Genomic DNA, 14,918 nt, shown 5'->3' on the forward strand with positions numbered 1-14,918 from the left:
ATATCTAATTATATCTACTTCCTCCTTACTACTCTTCCCCTCTGTCTCTTTTTTCTCTACTTAACTCCACCACATCGTGACCAAACACTTTTCCTGTGGTTGATCAATGAACCATAACATTCGGATTCCAGGGCAAACACTCCATCAATGCAAAAGGACGACTCCTCGTCTAATGAAATGTATGCCTTTCTTAGCAGGAGATTGCATCTATAAAGTATTGTACACATACAGTATTTTTAAGCTATAGTTTTACCGAAACAAGTGAAGTTTCTTGTCTCTTTCAACTGTTTGAACTACATCACACACTTTACATTAGTCTTTGATCCATGTAACATCAGATGAAGACACAACGCTAGCACAAATAAGGTTTTGTATCACTCCATAAAAGACAAGTGGTCAGTTTGATGCTGTAGCACCTCCCCTTGGCCCTCACCTCACTGGTCTGTGTTGTCTTGCATATTTCCTTGTTTTGACGTTACATTGTATTGTGTGTTCCCCCTCTGTACTCTCCACACGTATCGCTCAACATGTAATTCTGGTTTAGCTAATTCTCCATTTGTTTAAAGCTATGAATATTTATGGTTTAGAGAACCCCCCCCCCAAAAGAACTGAAATGATCCTCAAGCTCTTTGAAGCTCACATTAGATAAAAGCTATTTTTCAAGTCCTTATTTTGAAAGCTTACAAAGGGAGATTGAGTGAACAAAGCGTTCAGTCAGAAAGCACATTTTAGTGGTAAGCCCTGGAGTGCTAGAATCCATCTTTCATCTCATGCTCTGCTCTGCTCTCACTAGTCTAGTTGAGTCACACTGGGGCTTGACGCTAAACCTAATATTCTAACGTCGTCTTATCTGTGTTAGCTTCAACTCCAAGTACCATTACTCTGTAGTCTGATGATAATCATGAACTCTCTTGTATTCTTCCTGTGTAGATGGCCTATACTCTCACTATTTAGTTCAACGATGATCCTGTACCTTAAAAGCTACGGCATTTTGAAAATACAAGTGATGATATATAATAGCACCTAACATAATAGCATTAACAGAAAAATGGAACAGCTCATAATGGTGCAATAAGCTTAGCTGTTAACAGTAGACACAGATGCCATGTTGGGCTATTGATAGGCTGTTATTGTGATAGAAGGGATGTCATGGTTCTCACTGGTTTTACCCCTGCCCTATCAGTCTCTGATCATCCCTGGGAAGAGTCCAACCAGGAAGAAGTCTGGTCCCTTCAGCTCCAGGCGCAGCAGTGCCATCGGCATCGAGAACATCCAGGAAGTCCACGAGAAAATGTCAGTGTGAACTCGTGAATATTGTAAACATGATGTTGATATGTTAGTGACTATGCCTCTATGTTTCTCTCTGATACCACGTCCCTGTATTTGTGTCCAGTGCCCTGTTGCTTTGTTGGTATGTACCCTCCTGCCCTTCTTATTCAGCATTGTTCCCTCCCCCCTCAGCAGCAGGGAATGTTTACCTGGCACACAGAAGACACCTGACAGTGGCCACGCGACTCAGGACCCCAAGTCTGAGAACTCCTCCAATCAGAGCTCACCAGAGGTGCTCACCACAAAGAACATGTGAGTAGATGCAATCACAGATATAGGCCAATATGATCATTCACGTTCAAATGTAATCGTCATATCAACATGAAAGTTCAACATCACCAGGACAATGTGATCTAGGTACCCCAAAGAAACCTCAAATATGTACATCATTTTTTAAACTCTGTTTTTTCAGTTTTACACACATAATAAGACAACACAATAAACAATATAAATAATTTACTCAACTTGAAAACCCCAAAAATAAGAAATAATTACGCTACCGGTCAAAAGTTTTAGAACACCTACTCATTCAAGGGTTTTCTTTATTTTTATTTGCTACATTGTAGAATAGTAGTGAATACATTAAAACTATGGAATAACACATATGGAATAACACATATGGAGTCATGTAGTAACTTTGCCTTGATGAGAGCTTTGCACACTCTTGGCATTCTCTCAAACCAGCTTCACCTGGAATGCTTTTCCAATAGTCTTGAAGGAGTTCCCACACATGCTGAGCACTTATTGGCTCTGCGGTCCAACTCATCCCAAACACCATAACACCTCCTCCTCCATGCTTTACGGTGGGAAATGCACATGCAGAGATCATCCGTTCACCCGTTCACCCACACCCCGTCACACAAAGACACGGCGGTTGGAACCAAACGTCTGCAATTTGGACTCCAGACCAAAGGACAGATTTCCAGCAGCCTATTAGGGGTGGAGTAATGCAACCACTCACACTCACAGACAGTAATGGCCATAGACTGACCATCCACTGGATGGTTTTTCTTATTTTTTATACAAGGTAAGTGTAAACATATTAAAAAACAGGGAAATACAAGCTCACATTTTAGGCTCTGACAGGGCAAGAGGAATAAGGCATGCATAAGTCACGTTCAATAAGAATCAATAGGCACATCACCAACCTCAATGTCCTCCCCCCCATAAACACAATGAAATGCTCCTCCAACCAGTAAGTCAGAGGGGGGTCAAATACAGACTTGTTTTTGTTTTTATAAGAATGCCATCTGAGGGTGGACTGTTCAAAGTAAGACCGGAATGAAGCACAAGCATCATTAAACAGTTTGGAGTTTCCACGTGTGTTGAATTGAAAAATAAATAAATTCAGAGAGCACAACACATCTCCCACCCAATATTAATAAGATGGGGGAGCTGCCATCTTCCAGTTCTGTAGTATTAGCCGTCTAGCTAAAGAGTAAGAGCAACACTGACGGAATTCTTGACAGGGGGGTACCTATGGGCAGTACTCCAAAAAGGTCTGTAAGGGGAGACGGCTCTATTACAGTGCCATATATATCAGAGAAAAATGTAAAGTAATTGTTCAGCTTGTCTGGTAGAGACCTTGTCAAATCCAGATTGGAGTAGCTGGTGTTCTTTATATAGGTCAGAGGAAGGATCTGTAGCATACATCCAATGTGGCTTCGCTCACATCTCGAAGCCGCTGAGAGTGAGCTTTGTTTTTCTTGGCTGTAAAATAAATAATTTGGCCACGTAGGTATGCTTTGAGGGACTCCCATATAGAAGAGCCGTACATACCTGGGGTTTTCAGCAGAAATCAAATTGACAAACTCCTTATCTGAGAGTAAAATGGAGTTACGACACCATCGATAACACATAGGAGTTTACTGGGGTAACTCTAGCTCAAGCAGTAATGGTGAATGGTCAGAAATAACAATACTCTCATAAGAACACCTCTGAAATTTAGGCAGAAGTGTTTTGTCCAAAAATAAGTAATCAGTGCGGGAGTATGTTTGATGAAAATAATTCTGTCTATCTGTAGGGTGTAGGAAACGCTAGGCCTCACACACAGCATATTTCTGCAGAAAAGATTGAACAAGTAGGGCACATTTAGATGGGCATGTAGTTCTTCATGAGAACTTGTCAAGAACTGGGGATATTGTACAGTTGAAATCCCCCCCCCCCCCACCCTAAAATCAACAAATGGGAATCTAAATTGGGTATAGCAGATAAAAAGGTAGAAAATAAACTTGTATCATCCCAATTGGGGCATAAACACTAGCCAAAACAAGAAGGGTAGAAAACTGTTTACCAGTTACTATGAAGCTACAAAGAAGCTACAAAGGGAGTACATTTATCATCCAAAATGTCAGTACCTCTTGATTTACTATGAAAGTTAGAGTGGAACACTTGACCAACCCAGTCCCTGTGAATCCTACATTGCTCACCAGTCCTCAATTGAGTCTCTTGTAGAAATGCAAAATGTGCCTTCAAACCCTTTAAATGTGTCAGCTCCCTCTTACGTTTCACAGGGCTGTTAGCCCCTTTGATGTTCCACGGAATGTACTTGATGGTATTATTTTGCCAACCCTGAGCATTCCCGTTATACAACCCTGTCATTAGAGCGTAGAGTGGAAAAGCAATGAATACCCAAAAGCCCCAGGATAACTTGTCTCAGAGCAATAATGTACAGTGTAAGATACTTGTAAAAATGACAGAAAAATAAACTAAAAAGAAGACAGCATTAGAACTAAACAATTCAACCTCCTTCCTCCCCCCCATCCATCCATAAACTAACTCAATAGGTCAATGAGACAGCATGGAAACAAAGGAATTACATAAACCCAAGCACACTGGACCAAAATATTAAATCACATCAAATAAACCTGAGTGGGTTCGTCAACTCCCGAACTATACAGGAATAGTCCAGGTATAACTAAACATAAGAATACCACAGGTGGGCTACTTACTTACTATCAACAGTTAGCGAACAACAGTTTCTGTTCTATGAGCATATTCAAGACTTCTTGATGTGACGTTGAATGTGAGCCATAGCCTCCTGTGGAGAATCGAAAGGTGTAGTCTTTACCATCATGAGAAAGCAATAGACGGGCCGGGAATCGCAGTCTGTACTTCACACCTGGATGGTCCCGTAGCAGTTGTTTGGCCTGAAAGCTGTCCGCTGCCTGGACACAGTGGGGGAGTAGTCCTGGTAGATAGAGAAGCTCTGTCCTTGAAAGCTCAGAGTGGTATTGCGGGCTCGTCAGAGAATCTTCATCTTCTCATGGAAAGAATGATGTCACAGGGCCTCTCACCATCCCGGGGCTTTGGCCGCAGTGACCAATGGGCACGATCAATCAGGGGCTTCTCATCCATGGCGAGAACCTCTTTCAGCAGCCCGGAGACGAAATCCGAGGCATTTCTGCTGACTCTGGGACTGATACTAGTCTCCGGGTTACTGCCAGGAGAAAATCCTTCTAAGCTCACACAGCTCTCCTGTACCTTTTTCAGATCCGCAGTCAGGCGTTTCACGTCAGCCTCCAGGTTGGTAGTCAGGTCAGAGACACTGGTAGTGGAGGTCTCCAGTGCTGCAATCGTCATAGTCTGCAACTCTGTTGTTTTTTTGAGTGATGTGATAGCTGACACGGTCTCGTTTCGCAGGATAGTTAAATGTGCTTTTAAAGTATCAGAAATCTCTTGTATTCAAACCTCAATCGTAGCAGCTACCTCTGTTTTCATTTCAACTAACTCCGAGTGTAACGTTAGTAGCTTGATGGCCTCGAGAATGTTAATGTCAGCTCCACCAGGCAAAGCCGCACCCTCAGGTAAAGTGCTAGTCTCCGGGTCTTGGGTATTACAGAAAGGGTTCACCAAACTAATATTTGAAAATAAATACGGTCTTGCTGCAAAATTCACAAACTTTAAGAATACTGCGGGATCAAACAGAAAACATGTCCGTCGTACATTGCGCCAAATCAAATATGTATATCTTCTCTAGACAGTGTATGTGTAACTCATTGTATAGTCCTATTGGTGTATCAATAACCCAGTCATGGTCCTGTCATAGTGTTGCAGGCTGACTCAGGGTGTAGGTTTGCTCTTTGTAACAACAGGGCCCAGTCTATCCCTGAGGGTCACGACCTTTCCCGCTCCTCCTCCAACGCCAGCAGCTTCGCCAGTGTGGTGGAGGAGAATGAGACAGAGGCCATGGAGGACTACGACACTGGCATGGTGAGTGTGCCTGTGTGTGTGTGTGTGTGTGTGTGTGTGTGTATGCTAATGTTTGTGTGTGTTTTGCCATGCATCTAACTGCCAGCATGTATGTGTTCCCCAGGAGAGCCTGTCTTCAGCGGGGACGCCCCACAAGCGGGACTCGTTAACCTACAGCACATGGCTGGAGGACAGTATGAGCAGCACGAGCACCACCAGCCGAGGCTGCTCGCCAGGTGAGAGGAGAGAGAGAGAGAGAGAGGGCCCTGGGGACTAGGGGGCAAGGTGGAGATTGAGGATATACATAAAAGAGGGCATAAGGTACATATGAGGATAGTCAATTACAGTTGCTTGCCAGGTCGTGTTTGTAAAAGAGAAGGTCTTCCTAATAGATCCAAACAAATGACCTACCTGGTTAAATTAAGGTCAACATTCGGCAGTTTGATGATGTAGGAATATCTGATTTATAGCCGTGTTGAATCAGAGAAGGCTATATGTCTCACATAGGGCAGCCTGATCCTGGAGTTTCACTATTCAGGTCACGTGTTTTATTACCCAGGTCCTGGTAAACCTGATGGGGGTAAAGGGTCAGATATCCGTATCAAACTGGACCGGCCACAGGATCACCAGTCCTCATCGGTAAGAAATCCTCCATCCCGAGTCAGGGCCTGAAACTTTACATGGATGTGTGCTCTCTGCCTTTGCATGAATTATTATTCTGTTATGTGCTGTTTGCATTGGTATTGTAACTTCTGATGTTGTTGTACTTCTGAAGCAGTTGTACTGTAGTTGATCTGCTGTTCTATCAGTGCTGTGTGCTGTGGCTACCGCTGTTGTTGTGTAACTCTTCCTTGCTCTCTTTATGCATCTCTGTTTGTGTGCCCTTCCTGTCCAGAACTGTTAGCCTCTCCCACCTGATTGTTTCCTGGATGTCCATCTGCAGGTTAGCACTTTCTTCATACTGTCTTGACTCTCTCTCTCCAATAAGTACCCATAAGTGCACATAGAGCAAGTTTGTCAATGATATTTTAAAGGTCACTCCAAAGAAAGAACAAGGCCTGCATTGCTTATTCTCATAAAACATTGTATGATGTATTTCTATATTTTGCTGTCAGCCTTTAGTAAGAGTCTGATGTCTCCTATCCCTAAAGCATTCCCATGAGACACAATCCTTCTGGGAGATGAGAAGAGCGCAGGCTTTCGCCGTAACCAATGACGACAATGAGGAGGTGGACCCTGGCCAGCCTGCTGGTCAGTGAGGCCAGACCACCCCTTCCCAGAAGCCCCGGCGGTGGCGTGGGCGGCGGCTGGCATGCCAGGGGAGGAAGTCCTTTTCCTCGGTGTTGGTTATTTCTGCTCCCTCCCTCACCTGTCTGTCTGTACACACATCTTCTGCCTGGCTTTGTGTTTCAGAAGCACTCTTTATGTTACCCATTAAGTAAATAGGTTTATTTGTCCCAGTGAACAAATGGTAGCTGTGGTTCAGTTTTAATGAGGCCTACTGTATATAGCCATGCAGATCACACAGTGTGGCCACAGTGCCATTGAATTCTGCCAGAGACTTTGTTTAGGGGCATGTTGGTGTTGTCATATGGATTGCACATTATAGTGACAATTTGATTGAACCCATTCAATCTCAAATACCAAATATCCAACAACAAAGATGTGTGCATTTTAGTTAAATGTCCATTATTGGTTATGTCGAATACAGTTTAATGTGTAGGTGATTTATCAGGTAAAGTGATTGTAATGTGTCTATTAGCCATAGCTGTTACTTACTGTATAGAACTGTACAGCCAAAAACAGTTGCTCTGACAGAGTGAATATTTTCTTCTCAATATACAATAACTGGGATATTGTCATCACAATATACAATGCACTTCAAGCCTCACCTGCTCATACTGCAAATTAAAATGAAGATGGTCATCTAACAAGAAATAATGGAAATGTAGCCGTGAACCTTTAAAATACAGTTTTTCTATAGCTTCATTACTAATGTATACCCTTATCAACATGGTCAGAAGCAGACCGTAATTGGACAGTGCATGGTTTCAAAGGATATGTTATATGATCACACTGTTTTTGCACACAGGATGCTCATTGCTAACTGCTACCGATTTATTATTACTGGGAACCACCTCGTTTTGTGTAATTGTAACCTAACAGGCAATTTTAGCTTTGCACTTTCTGTCCACAGAAATAGTTGTCTATTTTGTTGTGTATCAAGCAGGTTACTGAGGTCAGGTATGTAGAGATGTGTTGATGACTACAGGGGTAATTCATAACTGAATTGAATAACGTACTGTAGTAGTCCATCCAATCAGCTAGTTTGCCGGTCTAATCTACATTACAAATCCTGCAGCCTAAGTGTTGCCATCGGTACCTGCGGAAAAATATGTTTGTATTTATTTATTTATTTGGGGATGGGGGATTACTGTATTATACAGTATATTTGCTGTTGATATATTTCTAGTATATTATGGGAGAGATGTACAGAGATGAATACTACAGTTTGTGCATGTTATACAGTATAATCCTACCCTCCACGCCAAATCTAATGTAACCTGACAATGACATTTATTTTTGTGAAAATCATGATGGGGGTTCTACAGTTCTACATTTACATACAACTCTGTTTCTTCTGTTGAGCACTGCCAAATGAACACAGTGTGTGGCATGTACAATTTGAAAAGTATGTTTTAAAATAAACTAAAACTATATCCCACACTGTCTGCTCAATAAAAGGGAACAACTCATTATCATGACAGAGCTGAGAAATGTGTGAGGGAAGGTATCTGAGCTAAAGAGTTTGAATGTAGAACAGATATTGAACAGATACTGTATATATCTAACTAAAATTGCCCTGATAGCTTTTATATTCAACTGCCTTTTGGATATGATTCTATTATTAGATCTTTAGTTTGTGAATAATGTTACTGTACACATTCACCTCTTGCCCTAGATCCCTATTTAAAGATGACTTAAAGAAAGATGCCATTCCTCCTTTTGGTATTTTGGTTTATCCTGGCAACAACACGGTTCCACACGCCATCATAACCTGTGTGACAGTTCAACAGTGAAAAGTGTGTTGCCTACTGTTTACCTCTTTATCATTTTCCTGAACTGAACGAAACCGTTAAAGGAATGTCCTATAAATAAGTTATTTGATGTGGCTAACCACCACCAGTCTCTAAAAGTAGAGCGCTGTAAAAGTTGAGGCTTCTCTGCTCATCTCCTCTTACATAACTGTGCCACATGTACCAGATCAGCATAAAATATGATTGAGTCAGTAACTCCTCATCATCAAGGTGGGGAAGAAATGGTATCAAGGCGTGAAAAGGACTGAGACGGATGCAGTTTTTTACAAATATAAATTATATACTGGTACTACTCGCAACTTCTAACCTTACCTATGTCTTTATGTTAGACTATACTCTTCGGGTCTTCACATTAGTCCAGTGTAGACAGAAAAAGCTACATTTCCAATAACTCAACAGAGTGATGGTGCCCTCCAGTGGTGTTACTTATATTGTTTTTTAAATTGTTTTATGTGAGCTGCTGTGCTTAATGGGATAGTCACATTGGAGATGGGGATCTAGTAAAGCACAATGCCGCACTGTCACATCAAGTTACTGGAATTTAAATGATAAATCATTTAGAAAATGTATGAACACTGCTTCAGTGTGATCTATTCAACAGATTGTATTTGTGTTCTGTTTTATTAGTGCATTCCTGTAAGAAATGAACTTGTAAATATGTTTTCCTTCATTTGTAAATATAGCCAAAGTATGAAATAAAGAGCCTGGATTCATTCAGATGTCTTACTGAGTTTTCTGCAGAGGATTTTATTAGGTTTAACTCACTACTGTATCCTAAAGTTGTCTGTTTATAAAGGTTTTATGGTCATGGCTAGAATGGATCCAGCTTTGGTCAAATTAACGTTAGAATTAGGAGAATTAGGTTAAGGTTAGGAAAAGGGTTAGGGTTAGCTAAAATGTTACGTTAATTTGACAAAAGCTGGATCCCTTCTAGCCATGACCTGGTTTTCCGTTGCATTTCTTTGTTTATTTCTTTAATTAATTAATTAACCTTTTATTTAACTAGGCAAGTCAGTTAAGAACAAATTCTTATTTACAATGACGGCCTACCAAAAGGCAAAATACTTCCTGGGATTAAAATACATAAATAACATATATAGGACAAAACACACATCACGACAAGAGAGGCCACACAACACTACTTAAAGAGAGACCTAAAGACAACAACATAGCAAGGCAGCAACACATGGCAACACAGCATGGTAGCAGCACAACATGGTAGCAACACAACATGGTAGCAGCACAAAACATGGTACAAACATTATTGGGCACAGACAACAGCACAAAGGGCAATAAGGTAGAGACAACAACACCACACAGGGCAGCCACAACTGTCAGTAAGAGTGTACATGATTGCAAAGAAGACTGAGGCGACTGACTGAGGCTAGCAACAGGAGATGCTTCCCATCAGAACATGCCTCCCTCCTTCTAGAATGAGATTTTAGACAATCCTACAAGAGTCCGAATTATACGAAAGAAGTTAATGGACTTATTTAGGTCATAACGCCTTTGTTCAGGGTTACCATAATAAACCAAATATATACCGTGTATTTTCAAATATTGAGCAGATTCAGGTCATTACTGAGGCGGAACCTTTTCGAGGGAGATTTTGTAACAAGAAAAGAGGAAGAGTGGTTTAGGTGGACCGGAAGTTGTCTCCCGGAGTCACATTGAAAAACGAAAATCATTGATAACGTTAGCTACGCTTGTAGCTAGTGTCAAGTAAGTCATTGCGAAAATATGAATTTAATTACCGATTTAATCTTGTGTTGTTAGTACACAGCATAACTTTTTTAAACGTGTCAAACCTGTTTGGGATTATTCCTTGAGACGAGTACTCCATGATAGTGTTAGCAAGAGAGCTAACAACCAGTCATAGAAATCAACAGAATCTCTAAGCTAACGTGTTAGCAGCTACTCTTTTTACTCCACTTTGATATCGAAGTGACTTTTTCGTAGCAGGTTGGGAGAATTTACGCAGTAGATTTAGGATCATTAACGTAGAAGATCAGGAGACTTAGGTGGTAGCAAAAATGCTTTCATAACGTACTACGAAAATCACCTTGTATCAAAGCGGTATGAAAAGATTGTGTCTCAGCTAAATTAGTTAAGAGAAATACTATTTTCAGTTGCGATAGTGACTTTTTCGTAGCAGGTTAGTATAATTTACGCAGCATGTTATAATAATTAACGTAGCAGGTTAGGAGACGGAGGTTAACGTTAGGACATAGTAGGTTAAGTTTAGCGAGAATACTTTCCTAACCTGCTACGAACATCACCCTGTATCAAAGCGGTTCGTAGCTGTATCTAAGGGGGCCCTACCTGAAGTGTAAACTATGTACCAGCAATACACTTCAAATCAAATGTAGACCTTACAGTGAAATGCTTACTTACAAGCCCTTAACCAACAATGCAGTTTAAAAAAAAATACCTTCTAAAAAAAGAAATAAAGTAACAAATAATAAAAGAGCAGCAGTGAAATAATAATAGCGAGGCTATATACAGGGGGTACTGGTTAGTCAAGGTAATTGAGACAATGTATACATGTGGGTAGAGCTATTAAAGTGACTATGCATAGATGATAACAGAGCAGTGTAGACGAGGGTGGAGGGGGGTGCAAGTAGTCTGGGTAGCCATTTGACTAGATGTTCAGGAGTCTTATGTCTTGGGGGTAGAAGCTGTTTTGAAGCCTCTTGGACCTAGACTTGGCGCTCAGGTGCTGCTTGCTGGGCAGTAGCAGAGAGCACAGTCTATGACTAGGATGGCTGGAGTCTTTGACCATTTTTAGGGCCTTCCTCTGACACCGCCTGGTATAGAGGTCCTGGATGGCAGGAAGCTTGGCCCCAGTGATGTACTGGGCCGTACGCACTACCCTCTGTAGTAACTTGTCGTTGGAGGCCGAGCAGTTGTCATACCAGGCAGTGATGCAGCCAGTCAGGATGCTCTCGATGGTGCAGCTGTAGAACCTTTTGAGGATCTGAGGACCCATGCCAAATCCTTTGTCTTCTCAGGAGGGAAAAGTTTTGTCGTGCCCTCTTCACGACTGTCTTGGGGTGCTTGGGCCATGTTAGTTTGTTGTTGATGTGAACACCAAGGAACTTGAAGGTTTTTACAATTGACATGAATGGTCTCTAACATTTTTTTCATAGGGCACGCAGTGGAGCAGCATACAGACTCATTCATTCCTGATGACTCCACTTGAATAATCGTAGATATGTTTATCTCAAGGGTGGCCCCTCGCCTCAGTCTGCTTTGCAGAGCAACTGGTAAGTTTGTCAAGACACACATCAGATCTATAGCTAGCTTAAAGTGGAACTGACAATATTTTAACTACTTAGCAGATGTGAAACAGACCTTCATAATATCAGTTTTAAAAAAAAATGACCAGTTTATGCTACAAAACCAACTTTATAAGAGGTTTTAAATTGAGGTTATATTTGACTCAACATTCCATGACGTACACTAAAGCATTGTTGGCAGAATAGATGGATGCAGGTCAATGCATGATAAAAATAATTCACCAATACATTTCTTGGTAGTCCAGGTGTCATTTGGTTAGCTAGCAAGAACTTGAACGATTTATCCAGGTAGCATATCTCCTGCGATCACAAATTCACTCAACTCGATTTTGGAGCACTTTCGTCTGTGTGCCAGAGCTCAGAATAACTGATGAATTTTCGAATGCGCAACACCTGTTAAAATAGGACCGGTGTCAGTAAACGTAGGCAAAACAAATAAGTTGGTCACAAACGCTCTAGATAACATGTAACCAGCTCTGCTAGGGCAAGTAAAAGGGTCAGGGGGAGGTGTTCTCTCATTTGTGTCAAAGTAGCTTGCTTGCCAACTTTAGCCGCTTCGCTTGGTTGCAGGCAAGCCGCAGAACGATGAGGAGGCTACAATTATCCATCGTTTATCAGTGGAATTTTGACGGCCAACTAGCTGAACAGTTTGAGAGGGTTTATCTAATGTTCCTTCTTAGATTTGAGCTCATCTTGCTCTGGTTAGCATTAGTTGTTGATGTGCATAACTGAGGGAGAGAGAGCCTACCCTTTCATGGTTGTTGGATCAATAGGATTGTAAAGTTCCCAAAAGTAAGAGGATTCATGTGGTATTGACATATTTGCAGAAATCCATTCAAGTATATTTTGTGGCTTTTGGCGAATGCGTTCTATTGATCTTAAGTCGCGCTGTTGCTACTGACTGTGAACACACCGTCCAGTTCAAAGTGAATGATGGCAGGCCTGTGTGGAAAATGGCTTGTTTGTATACAGGCCTACTGTAGCTCTGATTGGCTTTGGTAAACCTGTCTGTGTAGACTCCGGTCCTGGACGAGACAGATGTTTTTATTCAGTTTTATTTCCTGCAGTGTCTATTAATTGTCCAAACGCATGGCTGATTTCCCACTCTATATTGCTATAGAATTTTCCCAGGTGCCTTAGTAAAAGCAATTCCCAAACATTCTAAGAATTTATCAAAATGACCATATCTAAGTGCTTGCTTGTCAGAAAATGTTTTTAAAAGTGTCATAGTCTTCCTGGGGGTGTATATGAACAGATTTGAATGCTATTTTATGTTTCTAAAATGCTGTCAGTTCCACTTTAAAATGTGGCACTATCACTTAAATGGTAAACTGATACAATTCTGTTTATTCTCCTTCAACGCTCAGGTGCACTTCAGACTCCAGTACAGTCATTGCGTGGATCTCTACTGCCCGTCTTCCCTGCTTGCTGCTCTTCTCTAAATGGAAAACCCAGAAACTATGGAACGGCAGCAGATAACTCGCAGCCTCCTCAACCGTGGGTGGCACTGGAGCCAGACCTGGAAGAGTTCCTTGTCCCTCGTAATCTATCAGTGTCCCCACTGGAGAGCTGGCTCTCCCTGCACTACTCCCTCCCTCCCCTGCTAGAGGCTCCTCAGCCCCCGGAGGAAGGAGATGTGATGGTGGACACCAAGGTGTTGCCCCCATTTGCAGTCCCTCTACTGGAGGAGGGTGATGGCTCCGTCACGCCCCTCAGCTGTAAGAACGTGCTGGAGATCCGGCGGCGGAAGATGAACAGGCACAAGTACAAGAAGCTGCTGAAACGCACTAAGTTCCTGAGGAGGAGAGTGTTGGAGGGCAGGAGGAAGAAGAAGCAGGTCAGTGTTTTGGTTGGAGATGGAAGTAGAATGTTGTGCTCTTAATTGTTGTTCTTATGAGTATAAACTCTTAACGGGATACTCTGGGATTTTGGCAATGAGGCCCTTTATCTACTCCCCCAGAGTCAGATGAACCCGTGGATACAATTTTTATGTCTCTGTCCATTATGAAGGAAGTTAGAGGTAGTTTCACAAGCCAATGCTAACTAGGCGTTTGCTCAATGACTGGAAGTCCATCGGTATCTGTTGGATGCTACCTCCTAACTTCCTTCAAACTGCATTCAGAGACATAAAAATGGTATCCACGAGTTCATCTGACTCTGGGGAAATAGATAATGGGCCCTATTGCTCATTGGGGCGGCAGGTAGCCTAGTGGTTAGAGCGTTGGGCGCTCTATCCCAGAACTGAACTGAAATGTGTCATTCTGCCCCTGAACAAGGCAGTTAACCCACTTTTTCCCGGTAGGCCATCAATATAAATAAGAATTTGTTCTGACTTGCCTAGTTAAATAAAGGTCAAATTAAAAATGACAAAATCCTGAATTATCCCTTTAACTGCTTATCACTCACAGCTTATGTTACCTCAGTAATAATGTCCCCACTGCTTTGGACAGATTGTAACACTTATTACAGTCCCTGTGAGCGCTCTAATAGTGTATTTTCTGTACTCGTGTGAAGAAACGCTTTGAGAAGGATCTGCAGAGGATCTGGATGAGAGCTGGACTGAAGAAAGCCCCAGAGGGATGGAACACACCCAAAATCTTCATTAAACAGTACAAGTCCAAGAGGGGATGAAGAAGAGTACATGCAAGGCTGAAAGCCTTCTGGCACACCGCTGACTGACCCACATACTGGGTCATAACAGGACACGTACGCTTTTCCTCAAACCCAGCAGAGCAGCCTGCTCTCCTTTGCTACTTGTCAGTGATGTGGACATTTTCCAGATGTTCTCTCCTGTTGAGTCTGATGTTCATTGTAAGTAAGTGAAAATGAACAATAAAGCTTTGTTTCCCATCCTTATAATTGTATCTACTCATCTTATTTAATATATCATCATACCAGTATGTTCATACCTGCTTAGCATAGGCTGCTATATTATTTTATACCTTTTCCTTTGCTATTTCGTGAGAGAAACAGTGAGTGGCAGTATTGTACAACCTCTGTT

At 41.9% G+C, this 14,918-nt stretch overlaps 2 protein-coding genes across 51 annotated transcripts in view; both read left to right on the plus strand.

The window, feature by feature from the left end:
- LOC110492141 (rap1 GTPase-activating protein 1) overlaps positions 1-9,331 on the plus strand; it is a 133,092-nt gene extending 123,761 nt beyond the window's left edge. For 18 of the 50 annotated variants that reach the window (XM_036947073.2, XM_036947062.2, XM_036947066.2 and 15 more), the window contains 7 exons: positions 1,184-1,293; positions 1,462-1,581; positions 5,403-5,541; positions 5,645-5,756; positions 6,080-6,159; positions 6,416-6,463; positions 6,672-9,331. In XM_036947073.2, the coding sequence (XP_036802968.2) occupies positions 1,184-1,293; positions 1,462-1,581; positions 5,403-5,541; positions 5,645-5,756; positions 6,080-6,159; positions 6,416-6,424 (570 nt within the window). In that variant the 3' untranslated portion in view covers positions 6,425-6,463; positions 6,672-9,331. The remainder of the gene's footprint in view (positions 1-1,183; positions 1,294-1,461; positions 1,582-5,402; positions 5,542-5,644; positions 5,757-6,079; positions 6,160-6,415; positions 6,464-6,671) is intronic. The other 32 variants (XM_090203097.1, XM_036947056.2, XM_036947063.2 and 29 more) reach the window with 3 other exon arrangements.
- An 888-nt stretch (positions 9,332-10,219) lies between these two features.
- aurkaip1 (aurora kinase A interacting protein 1) lies at positions 10,220-14,773 on the plus strand. The gene is made up of 4 exons (XM_021566189.3): positions 10,220-10,340; positions 11,768-11,884; positions 13,285-13,754; positions 14,432-14,773. The coding sequence occupies exons 2-4, from the start codon at positions 11,833-11,835 to the stop codon at positions 14,546-14,548; spliced, it is 639 nt and encodes a 212-aa protein (XP_021421864.1). The 5' UTR covers positions 10,220-10,340; positions 11,768-11,832; the 3' UTR covers positions 14,549-14,773.
- Positions 14,774-14,918: the final 145 nt, after the last annotated feature.

Source organism: Oncorhynchus mykiss, chromosome 16, assembly GCF_057628025.1.
Source record: "Oncorhynchus mykiss isolate SJ-2025 chromosome 16, ASM5762802v1, whole genome shotgun sequence".
Classification (NCBI taxonomy): Eukaryota; Metazoa; Chordata; class Actinopteri; order Salmoniformes; family Salmonidae; genus Oncorhynchus; species Oncorhynchus mykiss.

Coding starts and splice junctions, on each gene's coding strand:
- aurkaip1 (XM_021566189.3), top strand. CDS start 11,833: ATGTTTATCTCAAGGGTGGCCCCTCGCCTCAGTCTGCTTTGCAGAGCA. Junction 11,885..13,284: donor TCTGCTTTGCAGAGCAACTG/GTAAGTTTGTCA, acceptor TTCAACGCTCAG/GTGCACTTCAGACTCCAGTA. Junction 13,755..14,431: donor GCAGGAGGAAGAAGAAGCAG/GTCAGTGTTTTG, acceptor ACTCGTGTGAAG/AAACGCTTTGAGAAGGATCT.